Raw genomic sequence first — 17,913 nt, 5'->3', positions numbered from 1 at the left:
AACAGTTGACAAATGTGTATTGAATACTCAAGTTATAATATCAAATGAGAATAAACACAATTTTTGATTACAAGAATATAAAAAATCAATTGAATTTTAAAAAATTGAATCAAAAAAATGTTTTGGTCGTCCCTTGGTCCAGTGGAAAGGGCAAGCCGAGAGGAATGCAGTGCCATCGGAACAGTCCCAATCAGATGAACTCAGGCCCCAAAAACATTTGAGAAGGAAGTCCCTCCCTCCAAGCTGATAAATGTTTTGAACCCTATAGAAAGTGAAACTGAGCTATATGTTTGTGTTTACTCATGAGTAAGCCATGTTGGGGTTTGTGTGTGTTTTTCCCCCTGGACTTTAAAACCAGTTTGTTTCCATAGCAATTCAATGCTATGTTCAATTCTGCTGGTTCAAGTTACTATCTTCTCAATGTTTTAGTTTGGCAATGTCTTAACCTGCTTGTGTTTGGCAGCATTGGTTCACTGTAATTGTTCATACAAGCAGCATGCAATTCTTAAAAGGCTCCTTTAAGTAGTTGACTATGTAGTTGTGCTCTCTGTGTGTGTGTGTGTGTGTGTGTGTGTGTGTGTGTGTGTGTGTGTGTGTGTGTGAGATGTGCTTTATGCTTGTTTTATTCCTGTGGCTATGCCTGCTATCAGCCACAGGCACAAAAACATATATACCATTTTAGACTGCCTCTAATGATAGCAGTGAGGCTTTCGCCCTATCAGCCCTGGACTTTGCCCAGTTTGCAAGATCTGCCCCCGTAAACCCAGGATAGGATTGGTCTGTAAAATATTTATCTCAGACAACAACATATTCCTTAAGTCATGTGAAAGAAGATGGCTCCCATGAATGTGATTCATTTCTCAAGTCAATTTCATGCAAGATATATGGCTTTGGTAAGAGTGGATTCCATTACAATGGTTGCCTTCACTTTTTCATCTTGCAGAGAAATCTCTTTCTCCGCCATCAGGCTATTCACCTGAAAAAAACAAACAAAAACATTTTGATTATGAGTCCAAATTGTAATTTATTCGTCAGGCTTTTGTAGAATTTGATTTCTGACAAAATGAAGACTATTTTCAAATACTGTGACCCACCCCAAACCTTTAGGATAGAACATGTTAAAAGTAAAAATAAACATATTTACATTTTGGGAGCTTAATCCACCAGTGCAATCTCCAGTTTACATGACTGAGGGCTGGGTGTTCTTTTGCAGCCCCTATGTGCTTTAATGGGGGTTGAGAGGATATGCATAGTTTTCAATCCAATCCAAACCTGCCCTGAAGCAGGCAGGCCGGCAGGATTGGGGCTGAAAACGTCTTAGCCAGGGGCAAGGGGATTTGTTTCCCCTTACCCCGGGTAAAGCCACAACAGCCCCAATGGGGCTACTTGGATCTGCGCCACCTCAGGAGGCTAGGAATGGAGTTAGCCAGATCCTGGCCCCACCTCCCGACCCCCGCCTGCCTGCCCCCAGGAGCACCCACTGCCCACCCTCCCCCCGCCTACCCTACCCCTACCCCAAAACACCTCTTCCCCGCCCTCCCCACACACTCCCGACCCCTGTGTTGGCCAAGCTTGGCCGAAGCAACCTATCTGCCTCCCGGGACCCACATCGGCATGGGGAGGCCGGCGCACTTAGGTCGTGGTGCAACAGCATTGGGCCAGGGTAAGGGACATGCACTGGCCCAAGGGCTGGTTTGGATTGGGCCCTCACAGAGTCAGACTGCTGGACCTGCTCATCCAATACTGTTTTGGGGCCTCATAGTGGTTTTCCAAAGTCAGAGGCAAGGGTCTTTCCAAGTGCCCTGGTAGTGCTTTAAATTGAGATGTTCAGAAGTGAATCTGGGAAGCTATGAATGCAAGAGGGGCAGGTGGGCCATGAAATGTGACAAAAGTGTGGCCGGGATAGGGGAGCTTTAGCACTTTGCTCCTGCTAGGGTTTTCAACACAACAGCAGTTCCCCCATGCACTATATGCAGAGGGGAGGAAAGTTCACAATGGAAGGGAACTTTCTATAAAGAGTTTTATTTGGGGGGCATGCGTGATTGGGATAATATCTATTGTAGGAGCAACATACTAAAAAAAAAAATCCTAGCCCTGCCATTGGTTCATCCTGTTTCATGGTTCCCTTTCTTACTTTTTATAAAGAGCTAATCCTTCACCCAGTGATGAGATGCATGCCTCGTTCTACCCTACAAAAATAGGCAAGAGGCAGTGAAGCCCCACTGCCGTATTGCCTTAACACCAGACCCTCATGGCCCAAGCTATTCCCCAGGTACATGGCAGAGCACATGTTCCACAAGCATTTTGCGATGGTGTGCCTACAGGCAGCGCTGCAGGAAGGCCAGAGCCTTCCCGCCAGTGCCAGCCAATGGAGCTGCACCCACCACAGCAGGTAGGTTCAGCACAGGAGGTAGATTCGGGAGGGGGGAGAGTGGGCAGGGGGTGTTATAGGGTGGGAAAGGATGAGCAGGGAATAGGCAGATTGGGCCTTGGAGGGGGGTGGAATTGGCAGTACCGGTGTGCACCATATCCTATCCCCTTTGTTGGGCCTGATCCACCAACACAGTTCAACATGGTAGGATCATGTTGTAACACGATATTTTTCATCAAGGCCAAAGCACACACACTTTTGTAGTATATACATGAAAAGGTCGTGTTTCTCTCTTCAGCAATTCTAATTTGAAAATAGCCATCAGGAGGTGTAACTTTGGGGGGCAAGTTTATTTTTTTGGAAACTGTAAACCGGGATAGCCCAAGGTCTTTGGGCATCTGAGGCGAAGAGCCAAATACTGCCTCACTTCATTTCCAGGAAATGTGGGGTGAGCAAGGGAGGCTGCTAGCAGCTAACTTGCTACCCCCATGATCCTTGCAAAACTGTTAGAATCAGAGGGGGGGTCTCCTCAGTTGGACTCCTGCAGGCTTCAGAGGGGATGCATGGAGAATGAGAGAGGCTTATGGCAGCTCCCTGTCTTGCCACATGTCCCTTTAAACCCTACAAACTTGCTGAAAAGGAGAGGAAGGGAGAAGGAGCCACTCTTTGCGCCTCTCCTGCTGGCACTGTGACCATTCTTGTGATAGTGGTGCAAGTTTGCTGGGCTCTGAGCAAGTGGCTGAGCAGTCACTCTTGTGGGATTGGTGGTCACTGCACCCAAAGTTTGAGGCAATCACTTCAGTATGCTTTACAGGTGGACTGTCCTGGCTGTAAAACAGCATTAACGTATTGTAGCTATGCTTCAGTTGTAGATTTGGTTTTTGCTGTATTGGTTATGTAGGAGCTGTCTGGTGTTATTTCTCCACCCACTCACCCACCCCATTCAATTAGAAATGACTACTTCTTACTCCTCTGAAGATTATACTAGTTCATATTAACCAGGATTATGTTAAATAAGTAGATTGTGTATAATTGTGTGTCCACATGTGCACACAATTTCACTCTTGATGGTTATGAATTCTGCATCTGAAATATCGCTGTGAGGTTTTGGTTGTTAAAAATGAATACACGAGAAATAGAAATAGGGAACAAAAAGGTTTTTAAACTTTCCATGATTTGCAGGCTGCTTTTCAATATGGTTTTTTTTTAGGGGGGGGGGCGTATTCTGACCTTGGTGAAAAGGTCGCCAATGTGCAGTTCTCTGCCTCGCTCTGAAAACACTTGAGCCATGGTAGTAATCATTATCGATCCAGTGTTTGTGTCACGGTAAGATACGTATCCTGGAAATGAAAAACAATAGTGCTGGTTTTTTAATAGTTCTTGACCAATTTCCATTCAAATTAGCAAAAGAGAATTCTGCAAAATTTGACGTTTCCATTTTTAGTTGGATTTCCACCTCCATTCAAATATTCCTAATGTTGTAAAGTGCAGGCTCCAAGATAATTTTTTGAACCTGTGTGGCTGGCACTACAAGATGATTGGGGGCCCAGTCCTATCCAACTTTCAGCACTGGTGCAGCCGCAATGCAGTCCCGAAGTAAGGGAACAAATGTTCCCAAACCTTGAGGAGGCCTCTGTGACTACCTCCTGACCACAGAATGCAGTGCACACCCCATTGGCACAGCTGCTCCGGCACTGAAAAGTTGGATAGGATTAGGCCCTGGGTCAACTGCAGCTTACAGGACAAGCACTCAGAGATGACATCCTTCCTAGGCAATGCGGTGGATGTGGAAGTTGCTTGCCAGGCAGCTGTGGACAATCCAAGGGGCTGAGAGCAACAGGTGGAGTGAAAAGATTTCAGGCGAGGACAGGGCAGGTGACAAGGGAGAGGGAGATGCAGAAGGCCAGGAAGAGAGACAAGAAAAGGCATGGAAGCAAGGAGAGGCAGAAAGTGAGACTGGGAGAGATGGATGCGTGAGGAGACAGAATGGAGAAAGGAGAAAGGTGGAAGGAACTGGAGCAGCAGGATAGCAGTGAGGAAGACAGAAGAGGCTGGCATTGCAGGTCTCTTGTTGTCTTGTGTGCTCCCTGAGGCATCTGGTGGTCCACTGTGAGATACAGGAAGCTGGATTGGATGGGCCTTTGGTCTGATCCAGCAGGGCTGTCTTTATGTTGGTGAAGAAAGGGTACAGAAGGAGTCCATGGAAGGTAGGCAAAGAGGGAAAGCACAAGAAGTAGAGCTACAGCGAGATATGGCAGGAAGGAAAGAGGGAGCCCAAGGAAGATGGAAAGAGCAGGTCAGATACAAGGGGAAAGGTAAGGGAGGCGGGCAGCCCAGTACTGAGCTGCCCAGGGCTGCAGTGGCGCCAAATGGCTGCTGTTGCATCCTATGGATGATGGGCAGCCACAGGTACCTCCTGACATCACCTCGGGACATTTGTCCCCTTCCTCTGGGTAAGGTAAGAAGCTGGGTAAGGTAAGAAGCAATGGGGCTACTTGACTCTGTGCTGGCTATTTAGCCGGTGCAAAGTAAAGTAGTTCTATGTTGGCCAGGAGGCCCAACATGGGGCTATGGATCCTGCGGAGCAGAGCTCCACCAGTCTAGCTCCCCTCCAGCCCTTCTCCCTCCCCCACCATGCCTTCCCCCACCAATAAAAATAAATACTTCCTGGTGCATAGCAATAAATACTTCCTGGTGCATACCAAAGGCTGGTATTCTGAAGCTTTATTCACCCTCTGCTACCACCAGCATGCCAGTCTGCAGCCCTTACAATATAGACTCACCGTCCAGGGAAGAGTCAGAGGGTCCAGAGTGGAGTACAGCCTGGAACAGTCTGCGTTCTGTAAATGTCTACAACCACCTCCATACAGTATTTCTTTCTTGACATTCTTCAGCAACTTGCTTTTGTGAGTGAGTTTTTAATCCTATCTCCTCCCCTCAATGATGCAGCCAAGCCAAAAAGGTTGCATCCAACAAATGGGAGGTAAATATAAATCATTTATACTTACCTCTCTGTAAGCCCTGGGACCACCTATGGGTCTCCTCAGACATACACCACTTTTGGTAGCATAGGTCCGAAGATAGCAAAGGGGCAGGAAGCTATGAAAAGGAGGGGTTGGATATGGTGTGTGCCATTGCTGCTGGATCCACCCCCTCTCTTCTCCTTCCCACCCCAGTTCCCCCCTGCCCACCCTCCACTGACTCCCCCTTGCTGCCAACCCTCTGCTGACTAATGGGGTCCAGCAGATGTGGTGGGGTCGGGCAGTGGAGCTGTTGTGCTGTTGTTTCGTGTAGCAGCACTCGCAGAATGACCACTGATGGAGCTCTGAGCACTATCAGCAGTCATTTTATATTAAAGTCACTTCCGCTGTTGTAATGTGCTCTACCCAGAAGCCCAATCCTCCATAGGATTGGCCTGTAAGACCCTCTATTTTTAACGTGAATTATGAGGCCTAACTCTGCTGACATTCCCTCCTACAAAATAGCTGAAGTCTTTTCTACAATGTACACTGAGGAAGACAACTTCCAGGGCAGATGGCTTCCAGGTGAACCTAAAGCAGAGCACCTCTCTTTATAAAGTAAACACTGATTCTCCCACCAGGATTTCAGCATTATCTTAGCCTCATGTTGAGGTTATTTCTTGAGGGGGAAGGGAAACTTCAATGCAACTATGTTTAGCTGGATTGTGGCTATTGTCTTTATTCTGCTAGTACCACTAGATTTATGAGGTGGACTCAAAGAACCTGAGCAGCAGAAGAGCAGGTGTTCAGTGCTGTTCTGCAAATGTTTGTTCAAGAGGCTATGGAAGAGTCCACGCAATGCTAGGATAGGTAACTGTAGGTTCTGTAAGTAACCATTCTCATGATTTTCTGTCTGCCTTAATTATTGGACTTGGCTTCAATCTTCTTGCACAACATTCAGCACTAGGTGCAGCACAGCCCTTTCGTGAGCAGAAGGCAACTTTCATATAAGGATGGGCATTTTGAATCCAACTCTCTATATATATTCTCCTAAAGCAGTAGGTTCACATGGGCTCACCTTTCTGAGACGAATATACAATGAAGTAGTCACAGGCAGTGGGCAACTTCAGCTTTGTCATGTCATCAGGTTCCATAGCCTCATCATCTGCTTCTACTCCAGGATCATTCTTCTCTATTATTTTGAGACAGCAATACTTTAGTAACAGCCCTATTCTATGCAGCCCTATCCTATCCTATACTTACTCAGAAGTAAGTCCCATTAGAGTCAATGGGGCTTACTCCCAAGAAAGTATGGATAGGATTGGGCTGTTAGTCTGCTGGTGGAATCCACCAAAATCCACATGTCAAGTAACATGACTGCATCCTGAATGGAAAACCCCGCTACATCATTTCAATAGCTAAATTGGGTTGCATTTGTAGCAATGAATCCTGCATCACTGATTCTATGTCTGCTGATGCAGTGTTATGGAATATCCACAAACATTCCAGCTGCTTCTAGAACAAAACTATTGACAAATTTATTTGTTTATTTAGAAGAGTTCTATGCTATCTTTGGTCCATTGAAGGGAACACCAAGGCTTGCAGATTATTTAGTTACTGATTTATAGTTTGCTTTTTGATCAACTGGTCCCCCAAAACAATAGAAAACAACTTAAGGAAGGAATAACTGCCAGTTTTAATTGGTATTATTGCACCACAAAGACTGACAATCTCACAAGTACTTGCTTTTCCACTCACTTTTATTAAGGAATACCAGGGTGCTCACTCATCAAAGTCCCAATTGGCTTTGAGGAACCCATGACAATTGAACTGGCTTAGGGCCAAGTCCTATCCAACTTTCTAGTGCTGGTACAGCTGTGTCAACGGGGTATGTGGGGCAGCCACAGAGGCCTCCTCCAGGTATGAGAATATTTGTTCCCTTTCTTTGGGGCTGCATTGCAGCTGCAGCAGCACTGGAATGTTGGATAGGATTGGGCCCTGTAAAACAGTTTAAAAATGCATACGGCAGATATGGCCTACATTGTAAAAACCACAAGGAAATGAAAGATGATTGAATGTGATATTATCCACCCTTCTTGTAAGTGCATACTGGTTGTAGGCATCAGGGGCACCAGAATAAGGGAAATCATCATGTCAGACCACCGAAGCAGCAGGACTGGAATGTAAACATTGTTACTCTCCGTATTCTACTCTTTTAGGCAGTGGTGGAAGTTACAGGATTGCAGCAGCCTAATCTGGGCAGTTATGAGTACGTGTCACAAGCCTTTCCTCATCTCTCTCCCTATACAATGCCAGGAGTCCTCCATGACTACAGAAGAAATTCCTGTTCTGTTGCTGTTTCTTCTGGACTTCATATGTGCAGATGCCCATTGCTGAGCAGGAAGGCATAGTGCACCAGAAGCAGGACTCAGTGGCATAACAAAGGCATCTGGTACCCAGGTGAGGCATGGTGACCTTTGACCCTAGAGCTACTGGATAGCTCAGAAACATTATAGCATACACACAATGGTAAAGAGCTGCTTGATTTTAAAAGCATACCATTTGTGCAAAAAGCTTAAAAGCCACATTGCTAAAGCATGGAAACACAGAGAATAGTGAAAAGCTGTTTGAAGCTTTTTGTTAGTTTCACAGAAGTTTCAGAGAAGCTGGGATTTGGGGGCCTCGTGGAATTTAGAAAAGATAGTGCAACTAAGGTGACGAAGAGATAGGCCTCATCTTGGCAGAAGTACACGTCTTGCCAAGGATATCACTATGCTTGCCTGCCGGTGCTCACTTATTCTGTTCTTTCATGCTTTCAAAGGAAAAGACACATATAGGTAAAATAGTCTTCGCCCTAATTGTAATTCACATATGGGAGCATATTAGGGCATAAAAGTATACATATGGAGACCCAGTAACCTTTGATACCAAACCAAAGTATGTACCCAAAGTAAAAGGGTCACAATAGTTATATAGAATTAAGACATAGAAGTCAAATTGCTTGATTTTAGTGAAACTGTTAAAGGAAGTTTAAAAGTCTTTGCTTTCCAGAGGGCCCACAGTGTTTTACTAAACCCAGGAGAAGAAATGCAGAAGAGATCAGACAGGTGGCTCAAGCGAGGCCATCCTAATTAAGATGAGTCTGAAGGGGATGTATGCCAAGAAATGGGTCTGAAGTTCTGCCAAAGATGAGGACTTCAAACCTGGGTTTAAGTGTTTGTTTTTGTGTTCTCTTTTAACAAAGGGACATGTCAAAGTGATTCTTAATTGAAATGAATGATGGGATTGAGAACAAGTACTGGGTAAATGGAATTATAGTGTACCCTACTGGTTTTTTGAAAACTTTTGGAAATTGTGTAATTTTGGCTAAGTTTTAAGGTGAAACCCCACCTGTATGTAAATCAGAGCCAATCAATGGTTTTGCCCACTTATTGCCCACCTATTTTCTATCTTTTATGTAAATAGTATCTTATCTATATCCTATTAAGGGTTAGCCCCATCTATGATGTCAAATCTTCAGCAAATGAGAAGTTTAGAATTGAGAACAAAGCGCTGTAAGAGGTATAAAGGTTAAAGACCAGCATTCAGACGGGGTCCATGCTTTGGACATTAGTCCCATGGACTAATTGTAATCAATTCAAATAAAATCCTGTGAACCTTCATCCCTGTGTACTGAGTTGTTTATCAGCCGTGCAACACGGGCACAAAAGTTTTTACACCCTCACTATATGACAAAATCTGAAAGTAATTGCAGTGACGTGATGACATCACTGCCGATTACTTCAGGGTTACGGTGCTCTCAGAGCGGTTGCGTGCTGCTCTGAGAGGTTGACAGCTTTATTCAGTTTTTTCTTTTTCTGGAAAAGCGGGGGAGGAGAGCAAAAAAAGCACAGGCTACCCAACAAAACAGTAACCAAGAAAAATCCAGTGGCCAGCTTGATGACACACAACTGAATAGGAGTTCTAGTATTAACTTTGATTATTATGTTTAAGAATATTTATGTATCACTTCTCAATAAAAAAAGTTCACAAAGCAGTTTACAGACAAAGAGCGCAATCCTAACCAACTTAGCTGTACCACTGGGGCATGTGCTGCATCCTGTAGTTGGAGGAGCAGCCATGGAGACCTCCTCAAGTAAGGCAATGTTTGGTCCCTTGCCTTGGAGTTGCATTGTGCTTGCATGGTGCTGGAAAGTTGGTTAGGATTGCTCCAAAAATCAAATTACTAAATGACTCCCTATCCCAAAAGGACAACAGCCACTAGAAAAGACAGTGTTGGGGTGGAGAGGGACAGTTACTCCCCCTCCACCACTAAGAGAAGCATCACATGAAAAAGTGCCTCTTTAGCCAGTTAGCATGGGTACCTGTATTACGATGCATGGAAATGAGAGCTGACTCATACTAACTCCTTATTGGTTCCCTGCTGTGTCATAACAATACCTCATTGGCCCTCAGAATAATCAGTCTCATTGGTCAATTTTGAGTTAAGGAAATCCACTTTTTATTACAGTTGTATTTTCCTTTTCTTGTTTTTTTGGCTAAAACGTGATAAAATACAGATAATTCAGGGCCCAATCCTATCCAACTTTCTAGCACTGGTGCAGCCTCAATGCAGCCCCTAGTTCCCATACTTTGAGGAGGCTTCTGTGACTGCCCCCCCCCCCACAACAACAGGAAGCAGTGCATACCCCAATGGCACAGCAGCACCAGCACTGGAAAATTGGATAGGATTGGGCCCTCAGTATGGTGTGTTTCATTGCATTCTGCATTAAATTTCATCCCAATGTATTGAAAGATATATAACATGATGGTATTCTTCATAAATTCCATGGTTTGGCCACTAGTGTCAAGCTTCCTTGACACCCCTTCAAGGCCTGGTACCCTGGGCAATGTACCTGCTGCTCCCCTTAGCTATGCCACTGGCAGGGCTGGCCCAAGAGTTCCTGGTGCCTGAAGCAGCAGACAATGGCCTGCTCCTTACCTGGTTATATACCAGTCTCCACTCCTTCTACTCTCTGAATCTGAAAAGGAGGGGTCATACAAAGGAGATAGAAAGGTGGACTTGAGTATCAGAGATGTTCTAGCCCACCCCTCCACTCTCCTCCACACTTCCTCTTTCACTTCACCACTCTCTTTCAAATCCAGGGGATGGGAAGAGGAGCAGGAGCAGTAGAGATGAGTGGGCAGATGAAGGTGGATGATCCCTGCCAATCTGCTGATTGAGGTAGGCGCTTCAGGCTGCCTCATGGATGGGCTCTCCTGACCAGAAGGGCAATGTGATCACAGAACAGATACCCAGGGTACCAGTTTATGTTTATATCATTAAAGTTTGGATTCCAGCAACCAGGTTAGTGTTCTACTCACTTCCTCTGCAAGCTTGAATGATAAATATTTTAGGCTTTTGCCTGAGCTTTGGGCATTCCTTATTGTTGAAAAGTTTGAGTATATCTTCGATTTTGGCTTCTTTTTTATCTCTGCCCAAAATGCAACCATTGTCATTTCCGTGGCTCATGAGGATAATGAGACAACAGCTAATTTCTTCATTTGATCGATTGATTTTATCCCGGAATGCTTTTAGCTCTGGTATTACATCCTGTTAAAGAGATCAGTATTAAGTGTACTGTAATTAACAGTAATTACTTGTCAAAATACAACTGCAGTGCAATCCTATGCATATCTACTCAGAAGGTAGTCCCATTGTGTTCAATTGGGCTTACTCCCAGGGTAGCGTACGTAGAATTGTATCACTATATTTTGCTAGTTCTTAAGTATCTACTACTGGTTGATGTACTAGCTAAAGTAGAAACTCATTAGCAGAGACATACCATAAAAGATGATGGCCTGGTCTGATCTGACCACTGCAGTTAACCTGCATTTGGCAATGACGTCATTGCTGAGCAGCCTGGGAACTAAAGTGCTGGCTGACCAGCCACCATTGGATGGGAGGAGGGGGCACTGAGGTGGGAGGCTTTAAAATAGAGGGACAGAAGCACAAGAGGAATTGGAGGGAGAAGCAATGTGGAGCATTGAGAGATAGCCAATCAGGACAGTGGAGAGGACTGCCAATGTCCTCTTTTTCTCAACATGTGTGCAGTCTATCGTAACTCCATTTTGTTTCTGGATGACAATCTTAGGAGCTAGTCAGGACTTCACTCTGAAGAGTGTGAACTCTTTAAAAGAGGTCATGCTAGTTAAGGGCCAGTAAGGGAAAGGGAGACTGTAGCAGCTGGTCTCCAGGGCATCCATGTGTCTCTTTTCCTCCAAAGAGACTGCTGTGCATATGACACTCTGCCACAGCACCATCTGAACATGTGTTGCCCAGTCACTGGATCACCACTGCACAGGTGCGTGGTCGCTGGTCTGCCATGGTGCTGATGCAGTGGCTGACACTGGCATCCAAGCGACGTTGTGGTCACCCTGGATGCTGCCATGGTTTCTGGGCTTGCTGCAGCAGCGAACAAGGGCTTGGTCTTTACTGCTGGCTCCCACTCCCCCACCCTTGCTGGTAGAACTTAGGAGATGACAGAGGCTGCATCCAGTGTTCATGCAAAGTCAGCATGGTGTCTGGATAGGATTGGGTTGACTGTGATATTCAGAATGCTTCCTTGCTCTGAGCTAGGTGCCTTCTGCTAGTTTAGCATCAAAAGTTCACTGCAACAAAGTGAACTATTAAAATGATATTAGGAAGACTTACCTTGCCAAGAGGATCGATGCACTCTTTTTCAGGAGTTGTAAAATTGAAATCCAAAAACCATCTTTTCATTATATCGATATCTCTTTTTGCACCAGGCCTGCTTTGTTTTAAACACACCATGAAAGCAACACGTTTTCTGCTCATGTCATAGCAATCCTGATAATTCAAAATATTAAATTAAGACAAACTTAATATATCCAGTTAGCCTATGTTCAGATATAGTTGCACCCCAGCAATGTTGGGAAAATCCAGAGTGGCTTAATTCAAGTGGAGTCACTGAGTCACTGTCCCCTGGAACTCAACTTGAAAAAGAGTCATGATGGGGGCACTTTCCAAGTCTCCCAGTCACCCTTCATTGACTCTAATGGACTTGAATTGAGTTGCCCCCCCTTTAAAAAGCATGCCATGGAAAAAAACAACAGGGCTGCTGCTGGGCTCTGTGTGCACCTTGGAGTTCTCTTTGAACACGCCCCTGCTGTCCCAGCCCATCTGTAAAAAGGGTGGGAGGGGTGGGACGAACTGAGTGAGACGTGGCAAGAGGGAGGAGGAGGGTCAGGAGCAGCAGCTGGGAGGCTTACCAGGACAACCTGATCCTTGCAGCTCTACTCAGAAGTAGTCCTACTGCAACTGGTCATTCAATGAGATTTGCCCCTCCTCTGCTCCCCCAAGTAACAACAGAGCCAAGAGAAGCCATAAGGTTGGAAAGCAGCACCAGGCACAGTGGTGTAGCTAGGTCATTTGATGCTGGGGGCCCATAAATTTTTGTCACCCCACATGACATAATTAGTTATTTAATTATTAATTAATTAATAATTGAATAATTAATCATGTCATATGGGGTGACAAAATTAATTCATTGATTTACATGAATGAATGAATTCATTCATTCACATTTTTATCCCACCCTTCCTCTAAGCAGCTCAGGGTGGTGTACATGGTTCCTCCCCTTATTTTGTCCTGACAATAACCCTGTGAGGTAGATGAGACTGAGAGATAGAAAGCCTCCTGGATGCGCTGGAAGGTACTTCAGAAACTGCAGTGAGTCAAATCTGTGGGTTCCAAAGTTGCTGATTAAAAGGCCCACCGGTATAGCATGATGACCTAAGATGATTACTGGGCTGAGACACCTTCCTTGTAAGGAAAGGCTACTGTGTTTGGGCCTCTTCAGCCTAGAAGAGAGGCATCTGAGGGGGGACATGATTGAGACATACAAAATTATGCACGAAAAGGATAAAGTGGATAGAGAGATGCTCTTTACACTCTCACATAACACAGAACCAGGGGACATCCACTAAAATTGAGTGTTGGGAGAGTTAGGACAGACAAAAGAAAGTATTTCTTTACTCAGCATGTGGTTTGTCTGTGGAACTCCTTGCCACAGGATGTGGTGCTGGCGTCTAGCCTGGACGCCTTTAAAAGGGGATTGGACAAGTTTCTGGAGGAAAAATCCATTACGGGTTACAAGCCATGATGCGTATGTGCAACCTCCTGATTTTAGAAATGGGCTATGTCAGAATGCCAGATGCAAGGGAGGGCACCAGGATGCGGGTATCTAGTTCTGGTGTGCTCCCTGGGGCATTTGGTGGACCGCTGTGAAATACAGGAAGCTGGAGTAGCTGGGCCAGTGGCCTGATCCAGTGGGGCTGTTCTTATGTTCTTATGCTACCAGTATTTGGGGAAATGTTACAGATTTTAACAAGCTACTATGTATATTCTTTTAACAAAGATAGTAAATGGGATTTATTTCTGGGTAAGTGTGGGTAGGATTGCAGCCTAGGATTATTAAAAAATGTTCCCTGCTTAATGATGTCACTTCTGGTCATGACATCACTTCCAATGGGTCCTAACAGATTCTCATTCTATAAAATGGGTCCTGGTGCTAAATGTGTGAGAACCACTGCTGTTTTATTCTTTTTAGGGGGGGGGGCTGCCTTCTGGAGCATTTGTTGAGCTCCAGGTCCATCAGATCAGGACCATTCTGGTGGCCTCACATTTCCCTTTGCCTAACCTGCCAAGGAGCCAAGGCACGATTGCTTACTCATGAGTAAACACGACCATGTGTCTTAGTTTCACTTTCCATAGGGCTCAATACATTTGCCAGCTTGGAGGGAGGGACTTCCTTCTTGGGTGTTTTTGGGGGAGCTGCCTTCATTGAATAGGAACCAGTCTGGAGTCATTGGATTCCTCTCAGCCTGCCCTTTCTGATGGACTAAGGCATGTTCACCTACTCATGAGTAAATGCGCGATATGGCTCGGTTTCACTTTCCATAGGGCTCCATGCATTTTTTTTGTTTCTGGTTTTTTGGCTATAACTTTTGATGGAAAGGAGATATTTCACTCTGGTTTATTTCATTGCATTCTGCTGGAAATTCCGCATCCAACGGTATATAGCATGATGGAGTTATTCCCAACCCCCGCGATGTTAGCGATGTTGGGTCATTTGTGGTGTCACCCCCCCCCAAGGCTGATATCTGGGGCGGACTGCCCCCCTGCCCCTCACTAGCTACGCCATTGACCAGGCAAAAGAGTTTTCTGTCACCTCCATGGGCTTTTGCAGCCAATTGTAAGGCAAGAAACTTCTTGGGCTCCTCCTCCTGCTCTCTCTCAGCCAATAAAAATATCTGAATGCCCATAGTTTGTCCAATGATCATTGGTTCTTTCCTTCCTATCAGAGATGGAGAAAAAAGAGCTCCCTCCTGCCTCCCGCCCAATTAATTAACCTTTCCCTGCCTCCTGACTGAAACTCCCTCCTGCTCGCTGATCAGAATTATGGCCCCACGAGGTTTTGCATGCGGTGAAAACAGTAAGCAAGCACCTCAAGACACAGGCAGACTTGAGTCGCATGCATGGAGACGAGTGCCAAGTCAGCAGGGCCTTGACTCGAGTCTTTTTCAGAGTCTTCCAAGGGCAAGACTCATGAGTCATCAAGTCACCCAAAATCATGCATTTTTCATGAGTCTGAGTCACCTGACTTGAGTTCCCAACACTGCACCCCAATATCCGTGGATTTGGTATCAGCAGATTCATTTATCTGCAGTTCCCCACACCTATTACCTTCATTTCTTTTGTTTACAGTCATGTGAAGCAATCAGTATCTTTGCTTTTACAGGATGCTATAAGCAGAAAGCTTATCGATAGACAAGCAGGCAGGCAGCCTGCATGCTAGAGGTGACAACTCAGCAAATGGTAACAGGAAGCAGGAAGTTCTCCGCTTCATGAGGGGTATGGGAAAATATTTACTATTGCCCCTTCAAGCTTCCCAATCAATAGCATGCAGCTCAGTGTGTTTTGGTGTGGCTGCATGCTATAGCAGGGAAAAGGATAGGATTGGGCAGTTATTTGCTTACTGAGGATCTCCTTTGTGGACTTGCCTGTTTGCCTTCTTTTTTTAGTCTGTGTCTATATCTGTAGGGATGCAATCCTATTCTGCGCTGGAACAGGCAAGCCAAGAGGCTTGCACTGTATCCAGAGCAGGATAGGGGCCCAAAGTGTCTCAGCCAGAGGTAAGGGGAAACTTTCCCCCTTACCACTGGGTAAGACACCCTGGCCCCTATGGGTCTCCTTGGACTTGCGCCACCTACTGAGGTGGGACAAGTTTAAGGAGAGTGGAGCAGCTTGAAGCCGCTGCAAGTTCCCAGGGAACAGGGGATGGAATTCAGCATAACTGCTGGATCCCAGCCCCGCCTTGTACTCCCACGCCCCCGCCCCCGGGGCTTGCCATCCATGTGAGTTCTGGGAACAGAACCCTCCCAAATAACAAGACTCAAGCTGTATTGCAGATACTCGAATCTCCAGTGTTCCTTCATTCAAAAGAATCTAAACCCCAGTTTCCACTGGCATTCCTGGAGGGGGGGAATACTAAGTTTTTTCAAGTGCATGACCGCTAGTGTAAAGCGGCCCCTCCTCCTTGACATCAGAGGCAGTTGCAACTGCTAAAGCTTTTGCTTTGGAAATAGTGACTGACTGTGAAGGCGAGGAGGAGGGGCTGCTTTATACCAGCAGCCAGGTGCCTGAAGAAACTTTGTGTTTTGCCCCCTGTCCATGAACGCCAGTGTTAGTTAGTTTCCACACATTGGCACTGCAACAGCCCAGAGGGGAATTGACAATGATAAGAGTGTTAAGCTCATGGTCAAAATGTGCCTTAAGGCTCTGCATACTCCAAATGGGGTGGGGTGGGCTGGAGGAGGGAGGAAGGAATGAAAGGTCTCTGTCAAGCTGCAACAGGTTGCTCCCTTGAGACTCTGTGCAGATCTGCAACTCTGGCTGCCTTGCTACCAGCCTGAAACCACCCTCACGATGCCTCTTTGTGCTTGTCAATTCCTGCTCAGGGCCAGACCAGGTTTGTGTCTTGCACAGAAAAATGAAAGAGAAAGTGTTAACTGGTTCAATACATGCTTCAACTCTTCTGAGAAAAGGCCTGCCTTACCAGACTGTGTTTCTTCAAGTCAAGACCTCCAACAGCTCCTTCAGGTTTGCTGTCATTGTTGGAGCCCTTCCATTCCTTGGCTTCCATTCCCCAAGGTGTTTTTTGTCCCAAAAGGCAAAAGGCACAGTTCAGGCAATGTGGTTTTACTTTAGAACATGCATTCATGCTTCTCTGGTGTTTCTGCAGCCACATTGTCAAGAGACTACATTGCCTCACACATACATAATCTACTAGATCCCTTGCCCTACCGACAAACTTAACGTGAATGTGATACCACACTTGTGCCACAATGGATTTAGGAGTAAGGCAGGCAACTCAAACGACTGTCTGGGATTCTGAGCCAGGTGAACAGGCACCAGATTCTTCACTTATTCTTGAAATTAAAAAAAAAAACTTTTATAAGATTAAGGGAAGCTTGATTTTACATACCATTACTTGACATTAATAGATCTGTGCGCGCACATATATCACCTTATATGACAAGGATACATCATGCATGCAGACTGTGCATCCAAGTGTGAAAGGAACTACAAACGCAGTTTTTAAAAAAGCATTCCAACTTTTCTAGGGCCAGCCCTGCCTGTGAGTTCACTTGGCGACTGTTCTCCAGCCCCCCACCTGCCCAGTAACGTCTGCTCAGCTTGGAAGTAAGGCGATTATTCTAAAGGTGATATAAGGCTCTAGTACTTTCTCTTCCAAAAGAATCACCTCAGTGCTCAAGGAAAGGGGAGTAGGAAGCAATGACTCCTGCCATACCTCTTCCAGCCAGTGTGTTTCTCTTTGTAGACAGTAAAGCTGCCACTACAGCCTTTTGCCTCCCTCAGCTTTCATTTCCTGGGTTCCTTACCTGGAGGATCTGTTTCCCAACATCCCACTTCAGCAGCCAAGTCTTTGTGGTTCGATTTTTCGAGCGCATGTTTGAGAACCTCAGAAGTCTTTTCTGCACAATGCTGCACCAGGAGATCAGCCAGGGCAAAGGTTGTGTCTGCCTTCTCCAGTTTATTCGTTGGGAGTTCAACACGGAGATAGAAACGCAGTTCCTTGAGATCATTATCTGTCAGCTGGTCCAAGATAGCCTTGATTTTTTCCTTGACCATTTTTGCCTATTTGCTAAAGTGCCCTTTGCTAACGTGTCCTTCCTTGCTGCCTTTGGAAACTCCTGTTTGTTGGAGTACTTTCACTTTCTCAGGAAGAGGGTGGAATTCACAGTTCAGTTTCAGAACACTGTCAAGAAAGCCTTAAATGGCTCTTGTTTGGCCATTTACAGCTACAGCTCAGAGCTAGAGGGAACACATTTGCAGAAAGATTGTCATCTATGAAATTTGGACTAGAGATCAAAGTCTGAACTTGTATAGTAATTATGAATTACAGTATTTCACCATGATGAAGCAAAGGGAATATCTGCAGGGAAGACAGAATTCTGAAGGAGCTTGGAAGAATGAATTTTCAGCTATCCCTTGCA

At 45.5% G+C, this 17,913-nt stretch overlaps 1 protein-coding gene across 1 annotated transcript; it reads right to left on the bottom strand.

Annotated features, from left to right (window-relative positions):
* On the bottom strand, nt 1-17,609 carry CASP14 (caspase 14). The gene is made up of 7 exons (XM_066628801.1): nt 17,299-17,609; nt 16,452-16,531; nt 12,026-12,181; nt 10,696-10,924; nt 6,410-6,523; nt 3,602-3,711; nt 1-976 (listed from the first exon to the last, which is right to left on the bottom strand). Exons 1-7 carry the CDS (start codon nt 17,546-17,548, stop codon nt 872-874), a joined length of 1,044 nt encoding a protein of 347 aa, XP_066484898.1. The 5' UTR covers nt 17,549-17,609; the 3' UTR covers nt 1-871.
* Nucleotides 17,610-17,913: the final 304 nt, after the last annotated feature.

The sequence above is a fragment of the Tiliqua scincoides genome, chromosome 5, assembly GCF_035046505.1.
Source record: "Tiliqua scincoides isolate rTilSci1 chromosome 5, rTilSci1.hap2, whole genome shotgun sequence".
Classification (NCBI taxonomy): Eukaryota; Metazoa; Chordata; class Lepidosauria; order Squamata; family Scincidae; genus Tiliqua; species Tiliqua scincoides.
Note: the sequence above shows the minus strand (reverse complement) of the source record. Positions and strands in the feature narration are given on the sequence as shown.

What these genes read in the sequence shown, in the direction of transcription:
- CASP14 (XM_066628801.1), bottom strand. Translation starts at nt 17,548, where the DNA reads ATGGTCAAGGAAAAAATCAAGGCTATCTTGGACCAGCTGACAGATAAT. An exon ending in TGTATATTCGTCTCAGAAAG is followed by an intron (nt 3,712 to 6,409) that starts GTGAGCCCATGT and finishes TTTCATTTCCAG; the next exon opens with GATACGTATCTTACCGTGAC. An exon ending in TTGGCGACCTTTTCACCAAG is followed by an intron (nt 977 to 3,601) that starts GTCAGAATACGC and finishes TGTTTTTTTCAG; the next exon opens with GTGAATAGCCTGATGGCGGA.